At 36.3% G+C, this 26,481-nt stretch overlaps 9 protein-coding genes across 10 annotated transcripts; 2 read left to right on the plus strand and 7 right to left on the minus strand.

The window, feature by feature from the left end:
- Positions 1-361: 361 nt before the first annotated feature.
- On the minus strand, positions 362-2,144 carry LOC18010802 (phospholipase A1-Igamma3, chloroplastic). Its single transcript, XM_006392991.2, has one exon. The coding sequence runs from the start codon at positions 2,116-2,118 to the stop codon at positions 490-492; it is 1,629 nt and encodes a 542-aa protein (XP_006393053.1). The 5' UTR covers positions 2,119-2,144; the 3' UTR covers positions 362-489.
- A 1,188-nt stretch (positions 2,145-3,332) lies between these two features.
- On the minus strand, positions 3,333-3,692 carry LOC18010803 (putative defensin-like protein 110). The gene is made up of 2 exons (XM_006392992.1): positions 3,599-3,692; positions 3,333-3,496 (listed from the first exon to the last, which is right to left on the minus strand). Exons 1-2 carry the CDS (start codon positions 3,690-3,692, stop codon positions 3,333-3,335), a joined length of 258 nt encoding a protein of 85 aa, XP_006393054.1.
- A 1,001-nt stretch (positions 3,693-4,693) lies between these two features.
- Positions 4,694-6,900, plus strand: LOC18010514 (probable sucrose-phosphatase 1). Its single transcript, XM_006392993.2, has 9 exons — positions 4,694-4,755; positions 4,970-5,046; positions 5,160-5,462; positions 5,542-5,643; positions 5,727-5,921; positions 5,997-6,287; positions 6,380-6,566; positions 6,665-6,711; positions 6,814-6,900. Exons 2-9 carry the CDS (start codon positions 4,987-4,989, stop codon positions 6,898-6,900), a joined length of 1,272 nt encoding a protein of 423 aa, XP_006393055.1. The 5' UTR covers positions 4,694-4,755; positions 4,970-4,986.
- Positions 6,901-7,769: 869 nt separating this feature from the next.
- Positions 7,770-9,395, minus strand: LOC18010515 (cinnamoyl-CoA reductase 1). The gene is made up of 6 exons (XM_006392994.2): positions 9,269-9,395; positions 8,845-9,014; positions 8,556-8,747; positions 8,300-8,462; positions 8,029-8,215; positions 7,770-7,914 (listed from the first exon to the last, which is right to left on the minus strand). The coding sequence occupies exons 1-6, from the start codon at positions 9,387-9,389 to the stop codon at positions 7,770-7,772; spliced, it is 978 nt and encodes a 325-aa protein (XP_006393056.1). The 5' UTR covers positions 9,390-9,395.
- Positions 9,396-9,734: 339 nt separating this feature from the next.
- Positions 9,735-12,217, minus strand: LOC18010795 (golgin subfamily A member 5). 2 transcript variants are annotated; one of them, XM_024150419.1, is made up of 6 exons: positions 12,078-12,217; positions 11,178-11,790; positions 10,777-11,076; positions 10,529-10,687; positions 10,224-10,445; positions 9,735-10,123 (listed from the first exon to the last, which is right to left on the minus strand). In XM_024150419.1, exons 2-6 carry the CDS (start codon positions 11,658-11,660, stop codon positions 9,797-9,799), a joined length of 1,491 nt encoding a protein of 496 aa, XP_024006187.1. In that variant the 5' UTR covers positions 11,661-11,790; positions 12,078-12,217; the 3' UTR covers positions 9,735-9,796. The 2 variants fall into 2 exon arrangements, with proteins under 2 accessions (XP_024006187.1, XP_006393057.1); XM_006392995.2 differs by having other exon boundaries at positions 11,178-12,165.
- Positions 12,218-13,096: 879 nt separating this feature from the next.
- On the plus strand, positions 13,097-13,653 carry LOC18010391 (photosystem II 5 kDa protein, chloroplastic). The gene has a single exon (XM_006392996.2). It carries the CDS (start codon positions 13,200-13,202, stop codon positions 13,518-13,520), a length of 321 nt encoding a protein of 106 aa, XP_006393058.1. The 5' UTR covers positions 13,097-13,199; the 3' UTR covers positions 13,521-13,653.
- A 254-nt stretch (positions 13,654-13,907) lies between these two features.
- LOC18010829 (nifU-like protein 5, mitochondrial) lies at positions 13,908-15,794 on the minus strand. Its single transcript, XM_006392997.2, has 6 exons — positions 15,471-15,794; positions 15,086-15,247; positions 14,807-14,982; positions 14,571-14,674; positions 14,371-14,482; positions 13,908-14,223 (listed from the first exon to the last, which is right to left on the minus strand). The coding sequence occupies exons 1-6, from the start codon at positions 15,673-15,675 to the stop codon at positions 14,158-14,160; spliced, it is 825 nt and encodes a 274-aa protein (XP_006393059.1). The 5' UTR covers positions 15,676-15,794; the 3' UTR covers positions 13,908-14,157.
- A 135-nt stretch (positions 15,795-15,929) lies between these two features.
- LOC18010830 (DEAD-box ATP-dependent RNA helicase 34) lies at positions 15,930-19,345 on the minus strand. Its single transcript, XM_006392998.2, has 7 exons — positions 18,972-19,345; positions 18,074-18,411; positions 17,097-17,418; positions 16,892-16,999; positions 16,690-16,809; positions 16,422-16,589; positions 15,930-16,313 (listed from the first exon to the last, which is right to left on the minus strand). Exons 2-7 carry the CDS (start codon positions 18,370-18,372, stop codon positions 16,122-16,124), a joined length of 1,209 nt encoding a protein of 402 aa, XP_006393060.1. The 5' UTR covers positions 18,373-18,411; positions 18,972-19,345; the 3' UTR covers positions 15,930-16,121.
- A 641-nt stretch (positions 19,346-19,986) lies between these two features.
- On the minus strand, positions 19,987-20,765 carry LOC18010827 (stress-response A/B barrel domain-containing protein UP3). The gene has a single exon (XM_006392999.2). The coding sequence runs from the start codon at positions 20,708-20,710 to the stop codon at positions 20,075-20,077; it is 636 nt and encodes a 211-aa protein (XP_006393061.1). The 5' UTR covers positions 20,711-20,765; the 3' UTR covers positions 19,987-20,074.
- Between the last annotated feature and the right edge of the window lie 5,716 nt (positions 20,766-26,481).

Raw genomic sequence — 26,481 nt, forward strand, 5'->3', positions numbered from 1 at the left:
GCGCATGATGGCAACTCTGAATCCCTCAATTTCTATCGTGCGCACATCGTTGTTGCATGCTATTGTTATATCATGTGTGGGGAAAACAGAGATTCATCATCAAGATTTTTTTTTACTTTGAGTGGTTAGACCACTTAGATAACTTTAAGGATGCAATTTGTTGTGGTCCACTTTTCTTCCACCTTACTTGTATAGTTGTATGAATTTACCGGTTAGTTCATAACTAGTGAAGGTTGACATTGGTTCTCATGTCTTAGCTAATCATATATTTTTCAATACAGAAAATCTCCATAATTATGAAAGTGTTTTGAAAGACGTAATTAACTAGCATATTCAATTTCTTATACACCCGACCCACACATTCAAATTGTGTTGTGATGCAGACAAAACAGACAGGTTCGGATAGTCTATTCACAATTGGATCCTTGAGCATTCACAAAATTCCAAAACAAAGCATCCTTATCATATGATTTAATTATTTAAAAAAAATTAATTTTGACCAAGGCGTTTGACTGTGATGGTGGGTTTAGGATCACCGTCGTTAAATTTCCCAATAACTTTTTGAAGATGATGTGTAATATCCTCAGGTTGATGAGGCTCGAGCCGTGGTCGATCCGGCAAAATCCACCGTCCATCTTCGTTCTTGACCATCCCTTTGTTCTCGTCTTGTCTCCAACAAGGCGGCACGTGATAGTCGCTTCTCAAGAAATCACAACTCTTGTTCACTAAAGCTATGTCTCTCTTTGTCACCAAACAAAACTTCTTCTCTCCTCCTTCTTCTTTCCCATGATATCCATCTACCAAATGAAGCAAAGCTTCTAGGTTGTGTGCGCATCCCAAATCCTTAGTCTGTTTCAGAAACGGGCTTTTCTTGTGGTCCAATGCAAGCTCGACACCTACATGCGCGTAGCTCCATGGGAATGATGTTGTTTCTTCGATATACTTTTGAAACTGAAACTTTTCGTTTGTAAATATCCCTGGAACGGAAGGTACCTTGTCGTGCACGTTTACCACTCTCAGGACTTTAAGCCCTAGTTCTTCGCATCTTTCCTTGAACCTAAGGTTACCTACTCGAGGTCCCGAGAAGGAGAACACGCTTATGGGAACTTTGTAGTTCTTTTCCGGTATGTGATTTAAGTTTAGCTCTGCGATATCATAAGCACTGACCAAAGCAAGAGCTGCGCCGAGACTATGACCTGTCACCGTGATGCTTATCTCGTGACCTTCTTCTCCGGTACCGTAGTACTCAAGAAGCCGTTTGACTTCGGCTAAAACCTGTTCTCGAGCCGAAAAGGAAGAGAATTTGCAAGAATCTTCTTTCTTGGTATACAAATCATGAAACCCTAATTCAATCTTGATCAAAGGGTCGTCTCCAAAGTTAGCTGAACAAAGAATATCTTTCAAGTCATAGATCCATTCGAGATAAGTGACTGTGCCTCTCCAAGCGATGACTATGTCACGTCTCCCGAGCCGAGCCACTTCTTCTTCGTTCGTAGCTACTGCAACGTAACCCATCCAGTTCGCGTGTTGGCTCCAAATCGAGCTGAGTTTTGATCTTTGGAAGAAGTTTGGGAGGTTGATGTTGGACGTTGCGTAGAGGTAACGTGTTATGGTGTAGCCTTTGTGGAGATTTAAGTCAAGGTTTGGGAAGAAATCGGAAGGATGGTATTTGCAAGAGCCACAGTATTTAGAGTGAGGATCGAAGTCGAATGAGTCGTAACAAGCTTGAGCAAATTCTCCGTAACGTATGATCTCTCTTCGAAGATGATTGTTCATTGGATCTAGTAGTCCTTCCCAGTTATTACAACCTTGTACTTCTCTCCAAATCTCTCGAAGATTCACTTCTTCTTCTACTTCGAGTGCTGCTTTTCCTTCTTCTTTGACTAGTGCCTTCTCTTCTTCTCGTTTGTTGTCTGAAACAAGGGTTTGATTCTGTTTCAGATTCTGTTGAGTTGTTGAAGAGTTTACGCTTGTGCATGACGTTGAGCAAATGATGGAACAAGTCTTGATCTTTGTTGTCAAGATTAGGGTTTTAGGTTTGGTTTTGAAGATGTTGTGAGGGAAAGAAGTGAAGAATATTGGGTTCTTGAGAGTTATTGGTGATGATGGAGAAGCCATTTTATTTGGTGGTTAGTGAATTACAACTTCTGGTTTTCTTCTTTGTGTAGAGACTAGAGAGCAAATGAACGAATATAAATGTGAGTTTTAAATTAATTTCCTTTTCCTTTTATTGTTTTTGTGTGTGTGTGGTTATGATTTATTGATTTGGTTGGATAACCGAGATGATGATGAATTTGGTATAATTGCCTCTTCTTATTGTTGTGTGAATTTAATGGGGTCGGTGAGGAAGAGAGAGACGTGCAATTTATTGGAGGTTTCTTTCTTCTCCTTTAATGGAGTCCCAAACTCTTATTCTTTTTGTACTATTAGCTCCACTCATCGTTTAACACGTACATATTTGTATTAAATATGTGAATAAATCCATTCAATAAACAAAGAAATGTTCCATGTTGAATCGATCAGACTTAGGTTCTTCTGTCTGAAATTTGAAGTGATTAAGAGAGAAAATACCTTTTAGGCCTGTGATTTTAAGCTTCTATTTAGCTAGTTGGTACATCATAATGAGGAGTTTGAGAACGTAATGATTTTGATGTTTAAAAAGCTTACAATTGTACAAACAATAAATAATGCTAAAGATCATGGATGATGGTAAGCAATGATAGCCAAAATATCAATGCTTAATAATACTAAAGATTTATAGTCATCACTTCGTACCCTAAAAAAAACTAGCATTGAACAGAACAATTTGTTTTTTTTTCTTGGTTTTACGTACAGAATAAATAGTGATGACTTTTGAACATGTAGGTTTCCAAGATATAAGTCATTATTAGAGTACATATTAATATATTAAAATTACTCCATAATTTTTGGGTGGATCAAAATACTTAGAATACTTTATTTAAATATATATATGGTTTTTTTTACATCAAATATATATATATATGGTTAGGCAATCTTAATATATTGAAATAACTTAGTTTACACCACTGTAGTTTATATAATACTAGTTTTTAAGACCCGCAGATACATGTCCCTGAAACTAACAAACTTTATAACGCTGCAAAGAAGAAGATCAGGTGTCAAGAAGGACCGAAAGCATGCGGGATGGGCTTAGTTACGGCTATAATTTTAGCGGCTAGGTTGTTCATCAGATTAATTTTTGACTTGGTACAAGTTTTTGTTCACTTTAAGTTTTTTAAATAAATATTATAAAAACCGCGTGAAAGCTATATCATTTAAATTGTATAGATGATTTCATCTGAGAAGAACACTTAATTGATAGCACAACAACATATGTTGCCAGGATTACAACGGCCTTGGCCTGGCCCTGGTTTCAGGTGCATCCTCGTACAAAAGGCGGTACAGCCTCTTTCCCCTCCGCCTTCACACGGAGCTGATGTGTAGCAACTATAATCACTCTCCTTTATGCCAAAACCTAATGAATAATAATCATTAAACCTATATATACATTCATCACAACAATAAGATTATGTCTCTAAATATAGAAAAAAAAGTAGAGAGTATAATAAACCAGTACCAGAAGTGCTATCAGAGGTACGGCAATGGACAAAAGATATGACAATGAGGATGGTGAGAGCAAATGCAACTATTTTTTTCTTGGTGATAGCCATTTTATGATATCCTTTTTCTTATTGTTTACGATTTTCTCTTCATTTAGGCTGACCAAATTTATATATAAAACACAAACATACATAAAATGGAACAGAATCTTCTAATTTATTTCTTTAGATACAAATTTGTATAGAATCTTCTAATTCACTTCTTTAGAGTTATAGTCAAATGTAAAATAAAGAAAATTCTTTTCACACATAATTGCATTTGAACATTCGTTGAAAAGTTTTTATTTGCTATATTAAGAGAAATTTTTTTTCCTAAATAAATATATTGTTAATTTATCAAATAAAACATTATTTCAATTGTTTGTTGAGTTTTATATATTACTAAATAAGTACCCGCATATATGCGGATTTTTAATTTATATTTTATAATTCATGAATAAAATAAAAAACTAGAGCACAAAAATTAATAAAAAAATTTGATTGTAAATTGGAGAATCTATCAAACTGGTTTTATAGAGATGAAAAAATTAGAATTCTCTTTCTTTTTAGGTTTGTATTCTATTTTTTTATTTCTTTAATTTAAACAAGAATACTAATTTGTATTTTTTTATAAGGTTTAGACTTTTAGTTTTTAAAAATTGTAATATATTATTTATGTTTTTATGCTAAACTAAAATTATTTTTCATTTTAAATATGAACTGTGGTTTTATTTATTTATTTTTTTATTTCTTGTTTTCTATTTGATTTAAACATAATTTTCCATCTTCTCTTTACCTTTTACAATTAAAAACTAATTATAAAAGTTTCTTTTGAACAAAATTAGTTAAAATATACTTTAAAATTAATTAAATACAAGTCTAGATCTAATCGTTCAACTCGACACTTATATAACTTTGAATTATTCTTTTTTATATAATAATATATTAATATATTGCTGTCAAATGTTTTATAATATACGTATAGAAGACAAAGAAAGAAACAAAATAATATTTCGTGGAAAAAACAATATTTTAAATTAATGTTAGGAAAAGGTTGACTTGCTCTTCCCCGCTCTGCGCTCACTCTTTTCTCTCTCAATATTCCTCACAAAGCAAAGCTTCTTCGATTCCTCAGGTTTGTCTGAGATCTCAACTCTTTCTCTGAACATTTACTCAACGTTCTAATTAATCGTTTAACGTTTTAGATTAGGAATCGGAATGTATTGCGATGTTTTGGTAAACCAAATCCAAATGATCAAATTTCGATGGCTCTGGATGATCTGAGTTCATGATTACTGTGATCTTATATTTGAATCTAAACGATTTGCCGCTAACTCAAAAATCTTCAGGATCGATTTTAAAAACCATGGAGAGGCTAACATCTCCTCCTCGTCTGATGATAGTCTCGGATCTTGATGATACAATGGTAAAAAAATTAAAAAAAAAGGCAATTGATGAATTTGTGTTTTTGCTCTAAATCTCTGAATCTTCTTCTGTTGATTTATTGATTGATGTGTACACGATTTTTGTATATTGTAGGTCGATCATCATAATGATCCTGAAAATCTCGCTCTTTTGAGGTTCAATTCATTGTGGGAAGACACATATCGCCATGATTCTCTTCTTGTTTTCTCAACTGGAAGATCACTAGAGTTGTTCAAAAAACTTAGGAAAGAGAGACCATTGTTAACTCCTGATGTTATCATCACCTCTGTGGGAACTGAGATAGCTTATGGTAACTCCATGGTTACTGATGATACTTGGTTTGAAATCATGAACCATAAATGGAACCGAGGAATTGTAGAAGAAGAAACCAGCAAGTTCCCTGAGTTAACTCTTCAGGTACTTGATCTTCTTAACACAAAACAAAGTCACCATTATAAATGTCAAGGCTTAAAATGAAGGGATCATTGAATGCCAGAGAGAAGCTGATCAGAGGCCAAACAAGGTTAGCTTTTTCATTGACAAGAGTAAGGCTCAGGCAGTGACCAAGGAGCTATATCAGCGGTTAGAGAAACGTGGGGTAAGATTAGTTAATCCTGTGAGCTTATTACTTCACATCTTGTTATATATGATGTGTGTCTTTAATTTGGTCTTTGTTTTCAGTTGGATATCAAAATCATTTTCAGTGGAGGAAGAGCTTTGGATGTTTTACCAAAAGGAGGAGGAAAGGGACAAGCTCTTGATTATCTTCTGAACAAACTCAAGACTCAAGGAAAAATTCCTGTTAACACTCTTGCTTGTGGGGACTCTGGAAACGATACTGAACTGTTTACTATTCCTAACGTTTATGGTGTCATGGTTGGTTTCAAGTTTCACCATCTGAATATCCGTTTTTATGTTTTCAATGTTTTAAATCTGCTCTTGCCTTTACAGGTAAGCAATGCTCAAGAAGAGTTGTTGGAGTGGTATGCTGAAAATGGGAAAGAAAATTCAAAGATAATCCACGCGAGTGAGAGGTGTGCGGGTGGGATTATACAAGCGATTGGTCATTTTAAACTCGGTCCAAACCTTTCTCCGAGAGATGTTTCTGACTTCTTAGAATGCAAGGTGGATAATGTGAACCCTGGTCATTTGGTTGTGAAGTTTTTCTTGTTCTGTGAGAGATGGAGACGAGGTGAAGTTGAGAACTGTGAGACATATACAGCAAGCCTCAAAGCTTCATGTGTGAGTGTAACCTTGTTTCTCTCTTTATCTTCATATCTTACTGTATCCAAGAGACTAATATCTTTTTTTGGTCCTTTGTCAAATCACTTCAGCATCCTGCTGGTGTCTTTGTTCATCCATCTGGTGCTGAAAAGTCTCTCAGAGACACTATTGATGAGCTTGGAAAGTATCATGGAGACAAAAAGGCCAAGAAGTTTCGGGTTTGGACAGATCAGGTTCTTGCAACAGACACTAGTCATGGGACTTGGATAGTAAAGTTTGATAAATGGGAACAAACTGGTAATCAAAGCTTTACTATGTCACTCACACAATCCACATTTTAACTAACCAATTCTGTTACGGTGAAATCGTTGATATTCGGATTGTGGATATCGCAGGGAATGAAAGGAAATGCTGCACAACAACTGTCAAATTCACCTCAAAGGTAAGAGATGATTAAGAGGTCATTAATTAGTAGTATAAGTATCAAGCTTGTATAAGAGTAGATTCGGCTTCTTGAGGATTGACATTGTCTTGGAATCTGCAGGAGAACGAAGGATTTGTGTGGGAACATGTGCATCAAACATGGTCGGAGGAATCAGAGGTGAAGGATGATAGCAACTGGATCATCTAAAATCATTATCCTCTATTAATTAGGAGTCTTCTATAAAACATGCACTACACAATGATCATATTATTGGTTGAATAAAAATCTTTAGATCTTAAAATTCACCTACTTTTTGTAAAAGTCAGCTCTTTTCACCATCTCACAAAATAAAACCCCACTTTCTGCATTAAAGTTGAGATTCAGTTAATTAGTTTAGAAATTTGCATTGAAAATCAATATACAATTTTGTCGGAAAAACAAAAAATCCTGTAAACGATAGCCTTTATAAAACTGAGAGACTACTAATCATAACGTTTGTGATGAGAGGATGATGAGGCAAACATCAATGGTTGATATAAATTCATTTCAAGTTAGGCAATTATACATTATAATTTACTTACTCTAATTAACCCAACAAATAGGCACACGTAATCTACAATTTACTTTTTTCCAGCAAACATGTGTCCATATTCCAATTGAATGAATTTGTCATCAATAGCTCTAAGCCTCGAACCATTAAAGAATAGTGAGTGGTACGAGTCTAAGAAATGTCAACTACTACGAATCTTAAATAAATGTAGACCTACTACTTTTTGCTACAATTTGAAGGAAAAGATAAAGGTAACAAAATTTGACTATTTCCTATAATATATTTGTAAAAAGTTGAATCCACTTCATAAAGGAAACTTCCTGCAAATACACATTCCATTGAGAAAATAGTTTAATTCCATCAGTTCAAAATGATGAAAAAAATGTTCATAATATCATAGGCAACACACTCCATATTTAAAGTAAGGAGAAAATAAACACAAACAAATAAATAAAAGTAAAAATGGGACTCAGACACCAATAGATCCAAGTCTGGTTCTGGTTTGAATTTTTTTGGGGAATGAAACTCAGAATCTGATGAACCCTTTGTCTCTCAAACTCTCTACAGTCTCTTTAATGCTAACCTCCAATGGCACAAAGTCAACCCCAAGAGACTCTGCTTTCTCTTTAGACACTTTATATGTTGGAATATATATCTTTTCATCTGCACACCTGCAACAATTTCAATGGATTTTTTTCACTCTTAATTTCCATTTAAAATAGAGAGGCTCTGTTTACTCTGTTTTTTTCTCTGTTTCTAACATCAAAGCCAAAAAAAAAACTTACTTCTCAGGGAGTTGAAAATCAGGGTAAAGATCATGCAAGATGTTAACAACTTCAGAGTAATGAGCAACTCTCTCCACTAAACAGTATCTTCCATTAGCAGTTGGATTCTCAAACGCTTGAATGTGAGCGTTTGCTACATCTTTAACGTTAACCCACCCGAATGTGGCATTAGGAAACGTCTGTGCTCCTGAAAATGTAATTCAATTTTCTTCAAGAAACATATCTTTTAAAATTGTTTTGAATATCAAACCAATGCTATGTTTTTGCTTACCTTTGATCAAGCTTAGTACTGCTGCAGCACTAGTGTTAAGTGTTGGTTGTAAGAGAGGACCAATCACCATTGCTGGATTTATCGAAACCAGCTGTATATCGTTCTCTTTAGCGAATTTCCACGCTGCGTTTTCAGCTAATGTCTTCGAGAGTACATACCATAGCTTTTGAAGAAGAAACAAATACAGAGTGGCAGTTTCAGCAAATACAGAGAGATAGCTTCCGGATCAAGCAACCAGAAATTGTTTTGATTTTACCTTGGAAGCTCTGCAATATTCAGGATCTGCGAACCAAGATTCATCAACTATGGTTTCGGGTGTTCGAGGCACTCCATTGAAAGCCACAGCTGCTATAGATGAGGTTAAGACGACTCTCTTAACAGAGGAAGTCTTCATGCAAGAGCTTAGAACATTGATTGTTCCTTTCACTGCTGGATCAAGTAACTCAGCCTGTAAAAGATAAAGCATAAATCAATCAAAAATGAAAGATTCAATACCAAGAGAAGAGTGCGCAAAAAGATAGATAGATAAATAGATAGAGAGAGACCTGAGGGTCCTTGACGTCGTGATAGAATGGTGATGCAGTGTGGAAAACTCCTTGGCATCCATCGATTGCTGAATCGAAAGAGCCTTCTTCTAACAGGTTTGCTTTGAACAATTTAAGCCTTTCCTCTGCACCTTCCAACGCAAGCAAATGCTCTGTTTTCCTCGGATCATCTGTTCCATTGAACCATTTACTCACATATATATATATATATATATATATATATATATTAGAACCAATCTATGAATCTTGAATCATCCGAAAAATATTAGATTCTAAGAAATCTATTCATAGTTCTTTTTTTAAAAACCCGAATCTTGAACATGAATCTTCTATCTAAAGTCTAAACCTAAATGAAATTATTAGATCCGTTGTTTAGGTTAGATAAATAGTTTTGGAAGAGATTAGATAGAGAAAAGAGACGGACTTGGATCACGAACGGAGGCTTTAACGGTGTAGCCACGGAGAAGAAGAAGCTTAACGATCCATGAAGCAATGTAACCTGAAGCTCCTGTCACACACACCGTCTTCTCTTCTTCGCTGCTCATTCTTCTTTCAGATCTTCTCAATCCTCTCCTTTTTTTCTCTGTGTTTGAAATCTTCAAAACTGAGATTTTCTTAACTTTTCTGCCTTTTAATTTTTTTTTCTGTTTTGTTTTTCTTTTTTGCTTTCATGCGCGCCATTTTTGGGAAAGTTCGTTAGAGTTTTCCTCGGGATGTTTCCCTACCAAGTGTGTGACTCTTCTTAATCTCCTCCTTACGTTTATTCATAAACTAATTTCGTTTTAAAACTAAAATCCGTACTTTGTTTTTGAATGTTCAATAATACTCTGATTTTTATAATTGCGAGCTTGAGATTGTTAAAAACATAAATTGAACTCACTCAAGTTGCAAATTTATTTACCAGCGAAAAAACCAGAAAAATCCCTTTTTTTATTGTTGTCAGAAAAAAAAATTACATTTTCATAACATTGGAGTTTCTTTGCCTTGCTGTGACTGAAACGTTCTTAATCTCCCTTAAAGGCGGTCTTGAACAAGACGGTTTTGTTGTTGTTCTTCCTTCACTGGACTTAGACCAATCTCCATTGTTGCTATGTCGGTTTTCTTTCAACCTACAAATCAATACCCTCTTCTCTGACTCTGATGGCAATTTGTTCTTCTCTGGTTCTAACTTATGTTCCTTCCTCAATCTCTCGATATCTTCTTGTAATCCACAAACCTCTGCTTGTAGGTTTTTCAACTTTGCTTCAGATGATAACGCCTTCCTTCTCCATCCTTCAACCTAAACAGATACATAAAAAGAGGATTTTTTGACATTTGCTTAGTCAACAGCAACTTATGCTATATCGAGAAGAATCTATGGTGTATAATTCTATCTTTACCGAGGAATGTAGACTTTGTATCTGAGAATCTGAATCGAGAGCACGGTTTTGCCAGAAATCACGACAAGACTGAAGTTCCTCCATTTCATTTCTCACTTGACCCAACATTTCTTGCATTTGTGACCATTGCTCTGCTTCTGCTCTTACTTCATCTGCGATTTTCCTCATAACAGCCTTGCAGTGTCTAGAACAGTCTTGCTTTTCCTCATTCACTTTAATTGCCTGCGCAGAGTTAAAATCACCTTCACACAAACTTCATTTGAGCTCAATGTATATAAAAAAGCCATTTTTCCCCCCAATTTTACCTTATTATACATGTCTTGTACAGATACATCTTGAAGATCAATGGTTTGGGAGACAACGCTTGTAGACGGTGCAAAGAGACTCGATCCATACTCTTTCTTCATTCTTTCTAACAAAACTCCTTTCGATAAAGCCTCCATTGTACTACTCAATGTATCTATCTGCAGAAACAAAAAAACAAACATCAAAAATCAAGATCATGCAAAAAGACTTGCCCCCATCTTACAGTGAACTGTTGTTAGGTACTCACATTTCCTTTATTGTTCTTAAGAACATTTTGATCAGCTAGAATGTTAGGATTGACCAAGAAGCTAGCTTCTGCCATTTTCTGAATCCCTTTAACACAAACCTCTTCTGAAACTCCTTCATCGAACTTCTCCAGCTCTCTTCTTAAAACAGAAGCTTGCCTGTCAAAATTATGTCTGCAGTTTCTAACTTCAATGTCTTTAACCTTTGGAGACTTTAACTCATTCAGCTTCTCAATCAAACAGCTTATCTCATCTTCCAAAACCTGACTCTCTTTTTTCCCTTCTGAGATTCTCTGTTTCCCCTAAAATCAAACCACCAACCAAAAAAAAAAACACAGTTTCAAACTCAAAAACAAATCACAGTTACAAACCAAAGTGGGTTTATTAAAAGATTTTGACTTACAGAGAGAAGGGTATGAACAGCAGATCTAAGCGTCCTCTCCATTCGCTTCTTCCTCCTCTCAATCTTCTTCATAGCAATATCCTTTTCTATTCTCAACAAATTACACTCTGATCTCAACATCTCCGCCTGAAACCTCCACTTGGCTTCCTCCACTTCATCAAACCCACCAATCTCTCTCCCATCTGCAACTTTCCCTCTTCTCCTTCCCTCCTTTTCCTCATCATTCACCGTCACAATCGGTCCCGGAGATGTCCCTCGATCAAACGACCTCTCTTGGTGAAACAGAACCTCCAGTTTCACTCTCTGGTCCTTGTGAGACGAAGAAGAAGAAGAAGAAGGTGTTGTCTTCACCTTTGCGGCATGTCGTCGAACACTATGCCTACGTGGTAGCTGAAGAATCCTCGGCGTTGGAGGACCCACTTGTGGGTACTGCCACTTCGATTTCTTCATCATCATCATCGTCGTTTCGTTTCTTCTCTCCATTTTTAACCGCCGACTTTACAACAAAAAAAATTGTCTGTTTTTTTTTTGTTTTTTGTCTCTTCTGGTAATGATTGTCAGAAGAAGAAAGACTAGACGAAAGCTCTGATCTTTACTTTCTCTCTCTCTTTCTCTGTCGGATTTTGAAAACAAAATCCTTTTGTTACCGTTGCAAACTAGAGAGAGAGAGGGAGAATCACTCGAAACTTCGAAAGCAGAGAAAGAAAAGAGACAACCTTGGAGAATTCAAGCGCATCATCAAAGATTGTTTCGTAATTTTAAATTGTGTTTTTATACAATGTACGTATATGTATATATATATATATATATAATGAATCCGAGTTTAGCGATTCTCGGGTCTGGTTCTCGAGTAAAGCCTACGGCGAGAGGAGATAAGAGAGAGAGAGAGAGTGATGAAACCTCGTGAAGTGGAGCCATTTTCAAATAAAAGCTGTGTTGTTCTTCGTGATGAAACCGCTGCTTCCTCTTCTTTTCGGTTTATTTACATTTCTGCCATTACCAAGAACCTCATTGGTTGGATATTTACCCATTATATCTATATTTTTTTCCTTTTTTCGAAATCCATTAAATATCCCTTAAATATATAGTGACTAGTGGTGTTTTTGTTAATGTTTTCTTTTTTTTTTGTCAACCGACTAGTGTTTGTTTACTCGAGTCATGTTTTTTCTTAGACTCTATTCAAATATATATTGTTTTTTTTCCTAATATTATATCCAAATATATGTTGCTATTCCAACATTGTTAGGGGATTCAAAATCACTTCAATTTCGTAATTCTTAATCAACCGCTTAAAATTGTTCTCAGTTTTACTAAACCGTTTAAAATGCCGTCACCAACCATTAAACTTCTCCACATAAATACTCTATATATTACCATGGAATCAATTCATCAATTGTAAGCTCCTTGAGATATGGTGTGCAACCAGTTGTATCAACATATGAATTTCCAAATTCAAACTACATTTAATAAGAAGAAAAAATATACGTTTACTCTTTATTATATGCTCCTCAATCCTCATAAATAATAACCGCCCCTCATAAATTAATTCTACTAGTTTCTGCTTAGCCCAGAAGAAACTTGTGTGTTGTGACTACTCATCCATTTAGGTATTCAAAGAAGTGAATTGGGCTCTTCACGTTTTACGTTTAAGTTTACATTTTTATTATTTTAAGTTTTTTGAACAAACAGAATTGTTTTCTTGAAGAAAATAAAAGGTCTATTTCACTAACCAACAATGGACCTAGGTTATGAACAGTACAAAATACAACCTTCTAGTCTAGCATACTTTTTGGAGAGGGTATGCACACAAAGATAGCACAAAGACACATGGCAACAACCCATTTGCTCTAAAGTCATATTTTGGATAAGGAAATGGATCATAATCCCTCCAGATCAATTCTTTTTTTTTCTTCCCCATATCCCCAACTTTTTTAAACACAATCATCACAAATTTCATCAGATAAGCAAAGAACAGAGAGACAGATTAAGATACCACACGTGGGAATCAACTTACCATTTGCAATGGCGTCGATGACCATGACATCTTCATTTCTCCCGGCCGTCTCAAAACTTCCCACAGCCATCACCGGCAGCAACAGACGAAGCCTCACGGTGGTCAAAGCGTCCACGAGCGAGAACACCACCAGCTTGGAGAACAGGAAGCAAGAACAGAGCATGAAGATGAGGAGGGACATGGTTTTCACGGCTGCAGCTGCGGCTGTCTGCTCCTTAGCCAAGGCGGCAATGGCCGACGAAGAGCCCAAGAGAGGAACAGAAGCAGCCAAGAAGAAGTATGCTCCTGTTTGTGTCACAATGCCTACGGCCAAGATATGCCGTAACTGAGTTCACTAGTCAACCAACAAAAACTATATATCCACCCCCATGTGTCTCTCTTTTGTGTGTAAATTTTTCTCAGTTGGTATGTAATGATCATATTTGATAAAATCTACAAAAACCCTTTGCTAATGTTCTCGAATTTTCCACTGATGCGTTAAAAACCGTAAAACCCGAAAGAACTTAAATCAGCAAATACTCCTACTCAAGCTTTGGCTACAAATCTTTACCCTGTAACTACATTTAACACACAATCAGAGCCAGACAATTCACACAACAAAAAAATCAATTATTGTTGTTAAATTGTCAACTGGTGCGATTACAATCCGTAAAACCCCAAAAAACTTATAATCAGTAAAGACAGCCTACTTCTCGACCAGGAAACCTTACTCAAGCTTTGGCAACAAATCTTTACCATTTCAAATACAGTTAAATGCTCAATACGAGCCACTACAATCCATAAGAAATCAATTACTGGGTTTAAATCAGACAACCTAACGCATGATTCCTCAGTAGTCTATAGTTTTCCGAGGTTTGATGAAATTCAACAACTATGACAAAGCTAATGTACCTCTGGTTTATTATTCTTCTGTATATTTAAGTGCAGCAACAAAGGCTCAAGTTTTTCTAATGCGCTTCTGTTACTCTACTCAATTGGGCCAGATGATGTTCCCTCCTCTTCACCATCAAATTCTTGCTCAACACCTTTAACCTGTGCTTTGCACAAAAGCACTTTGGTGAGTAATCTTGATGATTAGAAAACAGGACAAGAGACTATAACAAGATCATAATTTCCCGTTCAACAGCTTAAGGCATAACAGAAATGATAGATATTAGGAGCTCTCGTTATCAGCTTTACCTCGGATATATAATGCATCAGCATATTCTCAATCCCTGATTTCAAAGTCACAGATGAACTTGGACACCCACTACAAGCTCCTTGCATTCGAAGCTTCACTATACCAGTTTCCCTGATCAAAACATATAGCTTCGATAAAGATATAAAAGAGAAGAAGGAGATCTTCTACACCAATTTCTATAACTCATAGAAGAGCTTACGTATCAAATCCACAATACTCAATGTCCCCTCCATCATCTTGGACTGATGGTCGGATGCGAGTCTCCAAGAGTTCCTTGATCATTGCTACAGTTTCAGAGTCATCCTGAGTAGCAGAAAACACTTGTTAGTATTGGCTTTGATGTCATCATATCTACCAAATTTTTGGCGAACATGGCGAACCACATAAATTCTCAACATTAAGGGCCCAAGGAGAGAAACGATATCAAGAATTTACCTCGTTAATGGCAGTATCCTTGGCAGCTGCAGCTTGTGAATCAAGGAACAAAGGCTGATCAGAAGAGTAAAAGTCCATTACAACTGCAAAGATTTCAGGCTTGAGGAGATCCCATGTTACATCATCTGACTTTGTTACAGTGACAAAATCGGACCCAAAGAAAACTCGAACAACACCTGCATCAAGAAGGTAACAAAGACAGAATCTTGGTCACAAAAGAACGAAAACACAGATCACAAGAGGGAACAGATGTATGTAGCAAAAGACAAAGAAATATACCATCAATGGCGAAAATGGCTTTGGCCAACGGTGAACCCATAGCTGAACGAGAATTAGGAAAATCTGCGCTTCCAACTTCCATGACTGGCTTGCCAGGATTAAACATCAGAGAAGAAGGGTTTGGTGTTGATTGTGTTTGGATAAACATTGTCCTCCTTTGCACTGCCTCCAAACAAACACACACAAGTTTAGTGAATTAGACCTTTCAAGCCATAATTTTATATAAATTCGTTCATCTCTGAAGCTAAAAGATAAGATTTCTCTAACTTAATGAAATGATTACTTTTTAAAAAACTCAAATTTCTCATACGAAGGAAAGCAACTAGAGAAATCAGGATTCCTATGAACACGAAACAAATGGAACGACAAAGAAATGTACCCATACCTCCCAGTGAGATCGAATTCAGGGGAAACGAAGAATCACGAGCAGAATTAGCCGTTCTGGCATCCAATAAATTCGTTGGAAATTGCGTCGCCGCCGAGATAAATAGAAGGCGACGTGATGAAATCAGAAGAGAAGAAGGCGAAGAAAAGATCTCGCAAGTTCTTTTTCGCGAAAGAGAATTCAGAAGCCTAGCAATCCCTTTCATGGTCTCCGGCGTCGTTGCCTGTGTTCAAATTCAAAAAAATCAGTGTTTCGTCGGAGAAATCGCAAAACGGACGGCGAAAGAGAAGCTTGGTACGACGTGTGAATGGCGGCGATTGGAGACACCTCTGTGTAACAGCGTGAGGCGTATATGTACAAGGCTTTGAGTTGCCGTTATCGTTACCGTTACCGTTAATCAACTGAACCGGCTTAAACCATAATTTCTGCATTTTCTTTCCAAGATTTCCCTTTCCAAAATGCTTAAATAAGAATTTTCTTTGATCCTTTTGAGTCACATATTACTGTATATGGATTCTTGTTCGGTATACATTTTGAAGCTCACATAGTCTATACTAAATCTAAACCAATGGTGTGCAGAAACAAAGGAACAAAATTGGCCTTAAAACTGATTCTTCTTCAACCTCGGCTTCAAGGAGACAAAAAAAAACTTCAGGCAAGATCAGCAGGCATCTCACGGATTCGAGTAGCGTAGTACCGCTCAATGTCCCGAAGAGTTTTCATGTCGGAACTTTTCACAAAGTTAATCGCAACACCCTCCCGACCAAAGCGACCAGCTCGTCCAATACGATGAATGTAGAGCTCCGGGTTGTTTGGTACATCATAATTGATAACATGAGAAACCTAGTACATAAAGATTCCAAGTGTCACCATAAAGTTTTGCTTTTTAAAAAGGATTTTGATCAAAATCAGACTTTGATAAGTTAAATACTGAGACAAAGAGTTCCATACTGTTTGAACATCGATCCCTCGTGCCCATACATCTGAGGCGATTAAAACACGGCTTTTAAAAGACCGGAACTGGTTCATGATTTCGTCTCTCTCCTTTTGATGTTTGTCTCCATGCATTGATGAGACTATGAAATTACTACTCCTCATCTTCTCTGTAAGCCAATCCACCTTATATATATAAGATGCAGATCAAAGCTTTAAGATTCGCGGCATAAGATATATAGGGAGTAGGGACCAAAGCTTAAGAACACAAGTAACTGTGTTTTACCTTTTTTCTTGTGTTGCAGAAGATAATAGCTTGGTTAATAACAAGTCTCCCATAAAGATCGCAAAGTGTATCGAATTTCCACTCTTCTTCTCCAACATCAACATAATATTGTTTGATTCCCTGAAAAGTGAAAAATTATGAACGTTGTAATTCATGGTTAAAATTAAGAGTTAAGTATAAAAATGGCAGAAGAAACACTTGCATCAAGAGTCAATTCGTCGCGCTTCACAAGTATCCTCACAGGATCCGTCATAAACTTGTTTGTCATCTCCAAAATCTCTTGAGGAAGAGTAGCAGAAATCAAGCAAACCTATGTAACCGAAGTGTATAAAGATTTAGAAGTAACAAACAGCCAAGAATCCATGATTAACCAATTACTACTACTATTCGAAAAATGAGATTGATACCTGAATATCGTGTGGAAGAGATCTGTAAACGTCATAAATCTGGTCTTTCAAACCTTTGCTCAGCATTTCATCTGATTCATCTAGAATCAAAAGTTTAACAGCTTTGGTTTGCAAGCTTCCTCTCTTTATCATATCATAGACTCGACCAGGAGTCCCGGACACAGCATGTACACCACGCTCCAGCTTCTTTATGTCATCTCCAATGCTTTTGCCACCAATGCAAGCATGTGCCTGAATATTGGTATGCACTCCAATAGCCTGTATCGTCTTCTCTGTTTGTGAAGCCAACTCCCTTGATGGAGACAAGACCAAGACCTGAATCCTTGAGACCGAAGAAGAATCCAAAGTTGATTAGTAAATCATAAATAAAATATCACGCAACCTTAAGTACGGCTTCCCCGTCCTAATCATGAAGGAAAACCATAAAGCATGTAATACATAATGAAATGATAAAGAAAAAATAGATATTGCCGCCTTAAGTAAATGTTCCTCAGCAAAATCATTAACCATGTAATACTAAGTGAAATATTTAAGTGTTCATCATGATGATTAGAAAGCAAAATCATAGAGCATGTAGTACAAAGTGAAGACAGATATTGCAGCCTTAAGTAAGCGATCCTCATCTCAATCATGAAGCAAGATCATTAACCATGTAATTCCAAATATATTAGTAAGCAGGGGAAAAACAAAATTTGCAGCCTTAGTGTTCATCATCGTAATTACAAACCAAAATCAAGTGGATTAGTAAATTGGAGAAACAAATACTGAAACCTTAAATGAGTGTTCCTTATCTTAATTACAAAGCAACATCGTCAACCATTAACACAAAGTGGATTACTGGTAAAAACAGGTATTGCAGCCTTAAGTAAGTAATTCTCATCCTAATCACATAATTCACAATCACAGTTAAACCCCAAATTGGAAATCTAAATTAAAGTTTGCATTTTTTCAATCTCAGGGGAAAAAAAGAGGCGTACTTTCTGGAGGAAGTATTGACGATTTGGCAGACGGAGATTGCAATCATGGAAGTCTTCCCTGTACCAGACTGAGCCTGAGCGATAACGTCACGTCCTTTGAGAATTGGCATCACAGCTCTCTGCTGAATCTCAGATGGTTTCTTGAAACCGTAGTCGTAGACGCCGCGAAGAACTTTATCATCCATCCCCATGTCATCGAAGCTCGTGATGGGTTTGATCCCTTTGGTCGTTTCAAAGACCAGGTTCTCGTCATCCAAACCTCCTCCGTTTTTCCAATCGCCTCCTTTCGCTGCCGCCATAATTCTCCACTCTGAATATTCACTCTCTCTTAAAACTTTCTGCGAGAATCAAGAGATATCAGATGGCAGATGTAGGTTTTCTCAAAGACAGCTTTTTGACAACCTTTGCTTGACACTCAGATTACTACTGAATTCAAACATTTCCTTCCTTATTCAACACAAACATTCTCGCACAATGCACAATGGAGTAAGAACTTAGCAATGAGAAAGCAGTAAAGCACTCAAACAGAGAGTAGAGAGTAAGCTAGGCTCAATCGAGAGGTCGAAAAAACATTTACGCAACCGTTGCACAAACAATGGACCTTGATCAAATTGAATTCCCTTAAACCGACTCTGTTATTCACGAGACAAGGAAGCAAAAACGGCGAATTGCTTCCCAAAATAGTAAAGTGTAATCTACTTGTAGCTGCGATTCAATCACGAGCGATACAATCGTCGACGACGAAATTGAAACGTCAAACCCCAACGCCCAAAACCCATTAGCTAAGAGGCTATACTCCTCTAACACACGAACTAATTCAAAATCACTGTGCGATTTTTCTTAAAAGAAAAAAAAAAATCGAACTTTGATAACTACAAACGAAAAGATCAAAACTTACCAGCGACCCACGAGAGGACCAAGCAGAGAAAGCCGTGAAAGCAAAGTTCTGTAACCAGCTAGCAAAATTTGTTTTGAAGCCGAAGCTAGAATCCAACGGAAATTGCGCTGAACTTTCTTTTTTGCTTAGGGCAGTAGAAATTCGATGAAGAAGTTAAAAAAGAAGAGCGGTTTGATCGACGGACGATTAGCAATTGAAGGAGAAAAGAAGAAGAATTGGGTTTGCGGGGAAGAAAAGAGGAGTGATTAAATATTGATCCTTTGGGGGACTAATACTGGTTTTGGATTTTGGGTTTTCTTCTTTGCTTTTCCTTCTCTTACAGACACTTAACCAAATAAACGAGCTTACTTCGATCCGGTTGAATTCAGACCATTGTTGCAGTCGCTAGGGTTTACGGTACTCGGAAACTTGGCTCAACGGCGACGTTTTCAAGGGTTTTTTTATTTTTGTAATTACCTACAAAACGGCGACGTTTTGTCGTTTCCAAAGATATAAGCTGACGTCGTGATATCATCCGTTTACGCTTCTAACGGAAGGATGTGAGTCGTTAAGGTCGGGGTTTTTTTCCGGTTTAGTTTATGATATAACTGGTTTTGTAGTAGAGTGGAAAAGCAACCGTAACCAAGAAAACCAAAACTAAACCAAAATCAAACCAAACTTTGTTATCAATCTATTGGCTTAAATGGTGTCCTATATCTCAAATCTCGAATCTTTTTTGTTTTTCTTGTGCGGCTTCAGAAATTGTTATTGTTAAGGACCCCTATTGTTAACTAGTATTAACATAAGTGTTTGATGAGTTTCTTTCTGGTTTTGTTAAAGTTGCAACCTTTGGTTTATAGATCGTGCTTGCTGTTCCAAAATCAAGACAATATTTGGATATGTCCCGTATCAGAGTCAAAGCTCTGTTCCTGTTTTTTTTTTTTAGTTACAAAAGCAGAACAACCTTCTAGAAGATCTGAAGTAAAAAGTAAATCTTGAAGCAACACGGATGGGAAAATTGCGAAGAAAGAAAATCTTGGTCGCAAATTTCGGATTATTGCATAGTTTATTATTATTATTCATCTTCAAGAAGATGAAATTATTGAGCTTTTTTTTACAGGCCTCTAAGAAGGCAACACGAAGTCAACAACTATGGAATCCTCGAGATACTCACCAACTTTTCCCTTCACCAACTCCTCGTGAGGCTCCATTTCACCTAAACCCGTAAAATACGCAACCGATGCGATCGAGAAACCTTTAGCTCTCACCGGAGTGAAGTTTTCTCCGACAGTGATCTGATCAATCCCTGGAGAAGATTTCTCCTTAATCGCTTCCACAATCTCCTTTTTCGCTTCCTCGGGGACATTCTCTCTCACCTTGAGTAACGTGACTCTAGCAGCCGATCTTGGAGGCGGCGTTAGGGTTCCGGGGACTTGATCGGCGATATAATCGACGGCCAAGATGTCTTCCCAGATCGGCATCGTTTCCTCCACGACGCGAAGATGATCGGGATGATCAACATACGCGTTTAGATCTTCCTTGGTTTTGTATCGGCTATGGAGGACGTGAGTGAAGCCGGAGGAGGAGGCTGATTTGAGACGGTGGATAGGACTTGCGTAGAGGTAAAGCACCTTGTCGATGGTGGCTAGTTTGTTAAGGTCGTTGACCATGGTGTAGATCTTGCCGGAGTCAACGTTGTCCTTGACCTTGAAAAGGACGATGTGCTCGACGATCTGACTCGGTGGACTTGATGAAGACATGGTTGCTTTCCGAGGTGAAAGTGAGAAGAAGATTGAACCGTTAGATATATAGATAAAAATTCTCTCTAATCAAGATATAAAAAATAGGAAAAAAATATTACAAAAAATGATGAAATCGGACATATTGAAGATGACAAAATTCTTAAACAATGAATGCTAACCCAAACAACAAAATAGGGTAAATTTAATCAAATGGTTGGTTGACTAGAAAATTAGATAGATAATAAAAAATTGAGATGTTTACGAATTATATCACTTTATATCTTTTTATTACACAAAATATTATTTTTTGTTATTATAACATTTTTTCAGCTTTTACATTAGCTATATTACAATTTTATCATTCTTTTACTCTTTGTAATTTTTGGGGTAAAGATAAATCAAATTAAAAATAAAAAGTCACATTCTCTTTCTTATTTTCCTTTTTCGACATTTTTTTTTCTTTTTTTTCTCTTTCCTCTCTTTTCCTCACACTTATATTCTCTATATTTTTTTATAATATATATAAATTATATAATTATATAAACTATTATAAAATGGGTATCAAAATATAGACATAAAATAGATATAACTGGTAGTGTGAAAAAATTGCAAAATTATTTTTTTAATAAAAAGAAAATAAACAAAATAAAATATGAGAAATATAAGTTTGAGAAAAGAGAGGAAAGAAAAAAATAAAATATACTGTAGTCGCAGAAAAAAAAAGACAAGAGAGAGAGTGTGGCTTTTTATTTTTATTTGTAATTATGTGTAATTGACAAGGATAGAATTGTAATCTAGCCAATGTAAAAATTGAAAAAATGTTATAGTAGCAGAAATTGATATTTTGTGTAAACTAAACTCAGAATGTGATATAATTTGTAAATTTTTCTAAAAAATTAGGTGATTATGGAAGAGAGAAAAAATTTATCTCATAGTTATCCTTTAATTTTATGTTAATTACAAAAATGTCATTCATCACAATATTTCCTTTTTCAAGTTAAATTAACTTAGTTAACACAGTTTTCGTCAGTTATCTTTCCATTGGATTGATCTTTTCTTCACAGACATTATTCATAATCATTATTATATCATAAAATTTGAAAATTAATGTAATTATCGTGTTAATCCAGTTATCACATTAAAATAAATTTATATAGTTACTTGCTAACAATGTATGTTAACATACTAACAATAATATCTGATATTTGTTAACGTGCTAACAAAGTTAACAATAATATTTGATATTTGTTAACATGTTATCTGATATTTATTAGCAACTAACAATAATATATGATACATGTAATGTGCTACTATAGTATGTTAGTTTGCTAACGATAATATATGATTTATATAATGTATTAACATAATATGTTAACTTGCTAACGATAATATATAATATTTGTTCTCTAGTCCTCAATGAATCCATCATTGTTTTCTAGTTATTATACTAGAATAAGTTTATATTGTTACTTGCTAACATTGTACGTTAACATGCTAACAATACTGTCACCCCTGTTTTCATCATCATCATCATCGAATTATCACTAACCTCTATTTTCACATTCACCATCATCTATAAGATAATTTAATTGAAGATAAAATTAGATGGTGACTGATTAAAATGGTTAAAGAATCCGAGTGTACCTATTCTTCTATTCTATTATCTTCTTTTTAAAGATCAAGCGATGCAAAATTTAAAAAGAAAAAACAAAATGAAAACGAGAGAGATAAGATAAAGAGAGATAGAGAGAGAAAGAGTAGGTGAGAAAAAATGTTTATCTGTGAAAAAAGAGAGATAGAAAATAAATGAGTAATTTGTAATTTAAAGAACAAAAGGAGATTATGGTAAAATCCACTACCTAATCTCTGTTAAAAAAGTTGTAAGAAGCTTTCTTTTAATTTTGCTATTATCTATTTGTATCTATTGTTATTATTAAAAAAAGGAATAACTCAAATTTCAATTATCATAATTTATAAAATGCCAGAATAATTAAGAACACACATTTAACAACTCCGAATTTTGTCATCTTCAATATGTCCGATTTCATTAATATAATAGTCCGAAAAGGAAAAAAATATCGCAAAGAATGAAAGAAATCAGATTTTTTTTGGAAAAAACATAATAATTTGCGTGTTTGATCGTTGAAGACTTGAAGTTATAATTTGTTACGTTTCTTTAAACTTTTTTTAAGCTAGAATGAGCCTAAAACTCTAAAAAGAAACATACGTGTTTTATATTCTTCCTTTTTTTCCAAAAAGGCCATCATTTCAAATTACAATATGAAAATCAAAGATGATAAAGTGAAGATTTAAGAAACACAAGTGAAGCAAAAAATTGGAGCAGAGAACCAGATAAGATGAAGGATACGCACTTAAAATTGGATATATAGCGAAACCAATTTGACAAATACGTGTCTTAGATTCTTATTACATAGAGTATATGAATGATCCATATTGTAAATACGCACTTTCATTTGTGTTTGTTTGGGGGGGGGGGGGGGTTGCAACCTAGGATTCTTACAAAGTTTAATCAGCTTTGACATAAACGTACGATAATCTTTATCTTTGATTACTCGATTATCTTAGCAAGTAGTATTCAATATTTTATTTTATTTTATGCTTTAATGATTTTTGTGAATTGAAATGCTAGATGCCTAATTAATAATACAAAGACAAAAAGAGAAAACCAAAACAAATTGATAGACTCAAATCAAATCCTCATTCCAAGGTAATTTGTTGCTTTACCTAATTGGGTTTTTGTTTGTACGTGTTATGTGTCTGATAACATGCACACGCGCGGGATCACCCTTACACGAATATACGACTACATACTTTATATTATCCTCATATATAGGTATGTTTTATCTTAACTTTAGCTTAAGCCAATTCAAAAATCCAAAAAATATATTGGATTAATGTTGTTGAACGCGAAAACCGTGGTTGTAGAAGCCGTGGTAATCGCAATATTAGAGCTTAATTAGTGTAGTGATTTTGAGTTCCAATTAGTTGATTCTTGCCTTTGTTCTTTACCCGATTCAATACTCTGTTTCCGAGTTGATGATTTGTGCAGAAAAGTAAAGAACACATGCGTTTACAAGTTCCCACAGCAACGAGCTAGTGGTACGTCTTGGTGAGCATAAGAACCCGCTCACTAAGTTTCACTATACGCTTGAACCGAGTACAAGTTATCAAGAGCGATCTATCCTGAGATTACAACCGAGAAACAAAGAAGAAGAAGCTTTGAAGAAGATAAGCTTTTCTCTCTAATCTCTCTCTCTAGATCTCTCTACTTGTTGCTCACGTATCAACCTCTCTCTAAACTCTGTCTCTCCTTTTGTATCAGGATCCAGCTCAACAACCTCAAGCTCCTGCAACTTTCCGTTAGCGTAACTAACCTTATCTGGTTCAGTCAACGCACCAAGAAGCAGATGATACAAAACGACAGTTGACCAAGAGATTTGATTCCTTCTGGGCTTCACCAAGCTCTACACCGATTGGGCCTAATTCATCCAATATCAGCCCATCTCAAGCTTTAGCCCAAACATAGCTGAAAACGCATCGTATCATCACATTCTCCACCTCGATAATTTTCAGACCACACAAGGTAAATCTACACCGATTCACCTTCCTTGTTCCGACATAGACCCTGTCGGAACCCTAACTCTTCTCCGAGCTAGATTCAGTCCCGAAGGACTTTCATATTACTTCGAGCATCTTCAAACTTCGCTACGGGCACTGACTTCGTAAGAATATCAGCTGGATTCAGCTTAGTATCGACCTTTGTCACCACAAGATCTCCGTCTGCAATCACATCCCTGATAAAGTAATAGCGAGTCTGAATATGCTTCGTTCTCTCATGGAAGACGCTGTTTTTAGCAAGGCATATGGCACTCTGTGAATCGCAAAAGACTTCCACTGCATCCTGCGAAAAGCCCAATTCACTGGTAAGTCTTTTCAACCACAGTGCTTCTTTTGTTGCCTCTGCTAAAGCCATTAATTCTGCTTCCGTTGTTGATAAGGCCACTATCTGTTGCAGGCCAGATCTCCAGCTCACTGTATTCCCACCAACTTGGAATGTGTACCCAGTGACTGATCTTCTACGATCCAGGTCAGTAGCGTAATCGCTATCACAATACCCCTTTATGTTGAATTCCTGTGATTTCGTAAATGTTAGCTTGTAGTCTGAGCTCCCTTTTAAGTACCTTAAGACCCATCTAACTGCGTTCCAATGTTCTTTGTTAGGGGAGCTCATAAACCTGCTGATAACTCCAACCGCATGAGCAATATCAGGACGCGATCCTACCATGGCGTACATGAGGCTGCCAACGGCACTAGAATAAGGTACCTTTCTCATCTGAGCTTCAGTATCGGCCTTTTCTTCTTCTTTAGTGCTCATTAGTTTAAAATGACACCCAAGAGGTGTTTGAACAGACTTAGCTTCAAATGCACCAAAACTTTTAAGCACCTTTTCAATATACAACTCCTGAGAAAGATGTAGCACTCCTTTAACACGATCCCTGATGATGTCCATGCCTAGGATCCTCCTTGCAGGTCCTAGGTCTTTCATTTCGAAATCACGGCTCAACATTTCTATAACCTCCTGAAGTTACCTTCAAATCCTTAGCTGCTACCAACATGATCAGCAACGTAAAGTAGAAGATACACGTAGCTTCACTATAATCCTGAAATATACACAAGTATCTAGTTGACTACTAGAAAACTTTTGTAACTTCATGAACTGATCAAACCTCAAGTTCCACTGTCGTGGAGACTGCTTGAGGCCATAAAGAGATCTTTGTAACAAACAGACCTTTATTCCCTTTAGAATATCCTTCAGGCTGTTCCATCAAAATTCTCTCATCCAGATTTCCATGTAAGAAAGCTGTTTTCACATCCAACTGTTCTAACTCCATATCCATGTTAACCACCATAGACAAAACAACTCTGATCGTAGTGTGTTTAACAACCGGAGAGAACACTTCGTTGTAATCTATTCCCTCAATTTGAGAATAACCTTTTGCCACAAGCCTAGCCTTGTATCTTGGCTCTTCAACCCCTGGAATTCCCGGCTTAAGCTTGAACATCCATTTACAACCTATAGTTCTTTGTCCCTTTGGTCTGTCAATGAGCTTCCAAGTGTGATTTTTATTCAACGAATGCATTTCTTCATCTGTAGCACCAAGCCATTTATCTTTATTCTTGCTCCTTAAAGCCTCTTTAAATGTCTTTGGCTCATCCACTTCTATCAACTCAGCCACACTTAAAGCATAAGCCGCCACATCTCCATCATCATATCTACTTGGAGGCTTGACATTCACCCTTCTTTCTCTGTCTCTGGCCAGGAGATAATTGTCTAACACAGTCTCTTCTTCTGATTCAGATTCACCTTCTGAGTCATTAGCTATCTCCGTGTCTGAAGTAACTCCACCTTCACCAGAAACCCCTTCATTTCGAACCCGATCATCCTGACATACCTCGAAGGAGACTCGTGTACTCTTAGTCGATGTCTCACCAGATTCAGAAATCAAATCCTTCTTCCCAATATCTTTGAAAAGTGTATTTTCCCAGAACGTCACATCACGACTGATAACACATCTTTTCTCTTCATTACTCCAGATTCTATATCCCTTAACTCCTTGGGGATATCCCATAAACACCCCCTTCTTTGTCCTAGGTTTTAGTTTACCCTGATCAACATGGTAGTATACCAAGCAAACGAATCTCCTCATATGCGAGTAATCTGGTTTGACACCAGTCCAAACTTCTTCTGGAACTTCGAAGCCTAATGG

The sequence above is a fragment of the Eutrema salsugineum genome, unplaced genomic scaffold (assembly GCF_000478725.1).
Source record: "Eutrema salsugineum unplaced genomic scaffold, Eutsalg1_0 scaffold_7, whole genome shotgun sequence".
NCBI classification, from domain to species: Eukaryota; Viridiplantae; Streptophyta; class Magnoliopsida; order Brassicales; family Brassicaceae; genus Eutrema; species Eutrema salsugineum.

Coding starts and splice junctions, on each gene's coding strand:
- LOC18010795 (XM_024150419.1), bottom strand. CDS start 11,660: ATGGAGAGAAGAAACGAAACGACGATGATGATGATGAAGAAATCGAAG. Junction 10,688..10,776: donor TTAAGAACAATAAAGGAAAT/GTGAGTACCTAA, acceptor TTGTTTCTGCAG/ATAGATACATTGAGTAGTAC. Junction 10,124..10,223: donor TACAAAGTCTACATTCCTCG/GTAAAGATAGAA, acceptor GTATCTGTTTAG/GTTGAAGGATGGAGAAGGAA.
- LOC18010803 (XM_006392992.1), bottom strand. CDS start 3,692: ATGGCTATCACCAAGAAAAAAATAGTTGCATTTGCTCTCACCATCCTC. Junction 3,497..3,598: donor TACCTCTGATAGCACTTCTG/GTACTGGTTTAT, acceptor ATTATTCATTAG/GTTTTGGCATAAAGGAGAGT.
- LOC18010514 (XM_006392993.2), top strand. CDS start 4,987: ATGGAGAGGCTAACATCTCCTCCTCGTCTGATGATAGTCTCGGATCTT. Junction 5,922..5,996: donor CTAACGTTTATGGTGTCATG/GTTGGTTTCAAG, acceptor TTGCCTTTACAG/GTAAGCAATGCTCAAGAAGA. Junction 6,712..6,813: donor CTGTCAAATTCACCTCAAAG/GTAAGAGATGAT, acceptor TGGAATCTGCAG/GAGAACGAAGGATTTGTGTG.
- LOC18010515 (XM_006392994.2), bottom strand. CDS start 9,389: ATGAGCAGCGAAGAAGAGAAGACGGTGTGTGTGACAGGAGCTTCAGGT. Junction 9,015..9,268: donor AGCCTCCGTTCGTGATCCAA/GTCCGTCTCTTT, acceptor TCAATGGAACAG/ATGATCCGAGGAAAACAGAG. Junction 8,463..8,555: donor AATATTGCAGAGCTTCCAAG/GTAAAATCAAAA, acceptor CTTCTTCAAAAG/CTATGGTATGTACTCTCGAA.
- LOC18010391 (XM_006392996.2), top strand. CDS start 13,200: ATGGCGTCGATGACCATGACATCTTCATTTCTCCCGGCCGTCTCAAAA.
- LOC18010827 (XM_006392999.2), bottom strand. CDS start 20,710: ATGTCTTCATCAAGTCCACCGAGTCAGATCGTCGAGCACATCGTCCTT.
- LOC18010829 (XM_006392997.2), bottom strand. CDS start 15,675: ATGAAAGGGATTGCTAGGCTTCTGAATTCTCTTTCGCGAAAAAGAACT. Junction 14,983..15,085: donor AGCCATTTTCGCCATTGATG/GTATATTTCTTT, acceptor TTCTTGATGCAG/GTGTTGTTCGAGTTTTCTTT. Junction 14,224..14,370: donor TGATGCATTATATATCCGAG/GTAAAGCTGATA, acceptor TGCAAAGCACAG/GTTAAAGGTGTTGAGCAAGA.
- LOC18010830 (XM_006392998.2), bottom strand. CDS start 18,372: ATGGCGGCAGCGAAAGGAGGCGATTGGAAAAACGGAGGAGGTTTGGAT. Junction 17,419..18,073: donor GTCAATACTTCCTCCAGAAA/GTACGCCTCTTT, acceptor TTCGGTCTCAAG/GATTCAGGTCTTGGTCTTGT. Junction 17,000..17,096: donor CTCTTCCACACGATATTCAG/GTATCAATCTCA, acceptor TCGGTTACATAG/GTTTGCTTGATTTCTGCTAC.
- LOC18010802 (XM_006392991.2), bottom strand. CDS start 2,118: ATGGCTTCTCCATCATCACCAATAACTCTCAAGAACCCAATATTCTTC.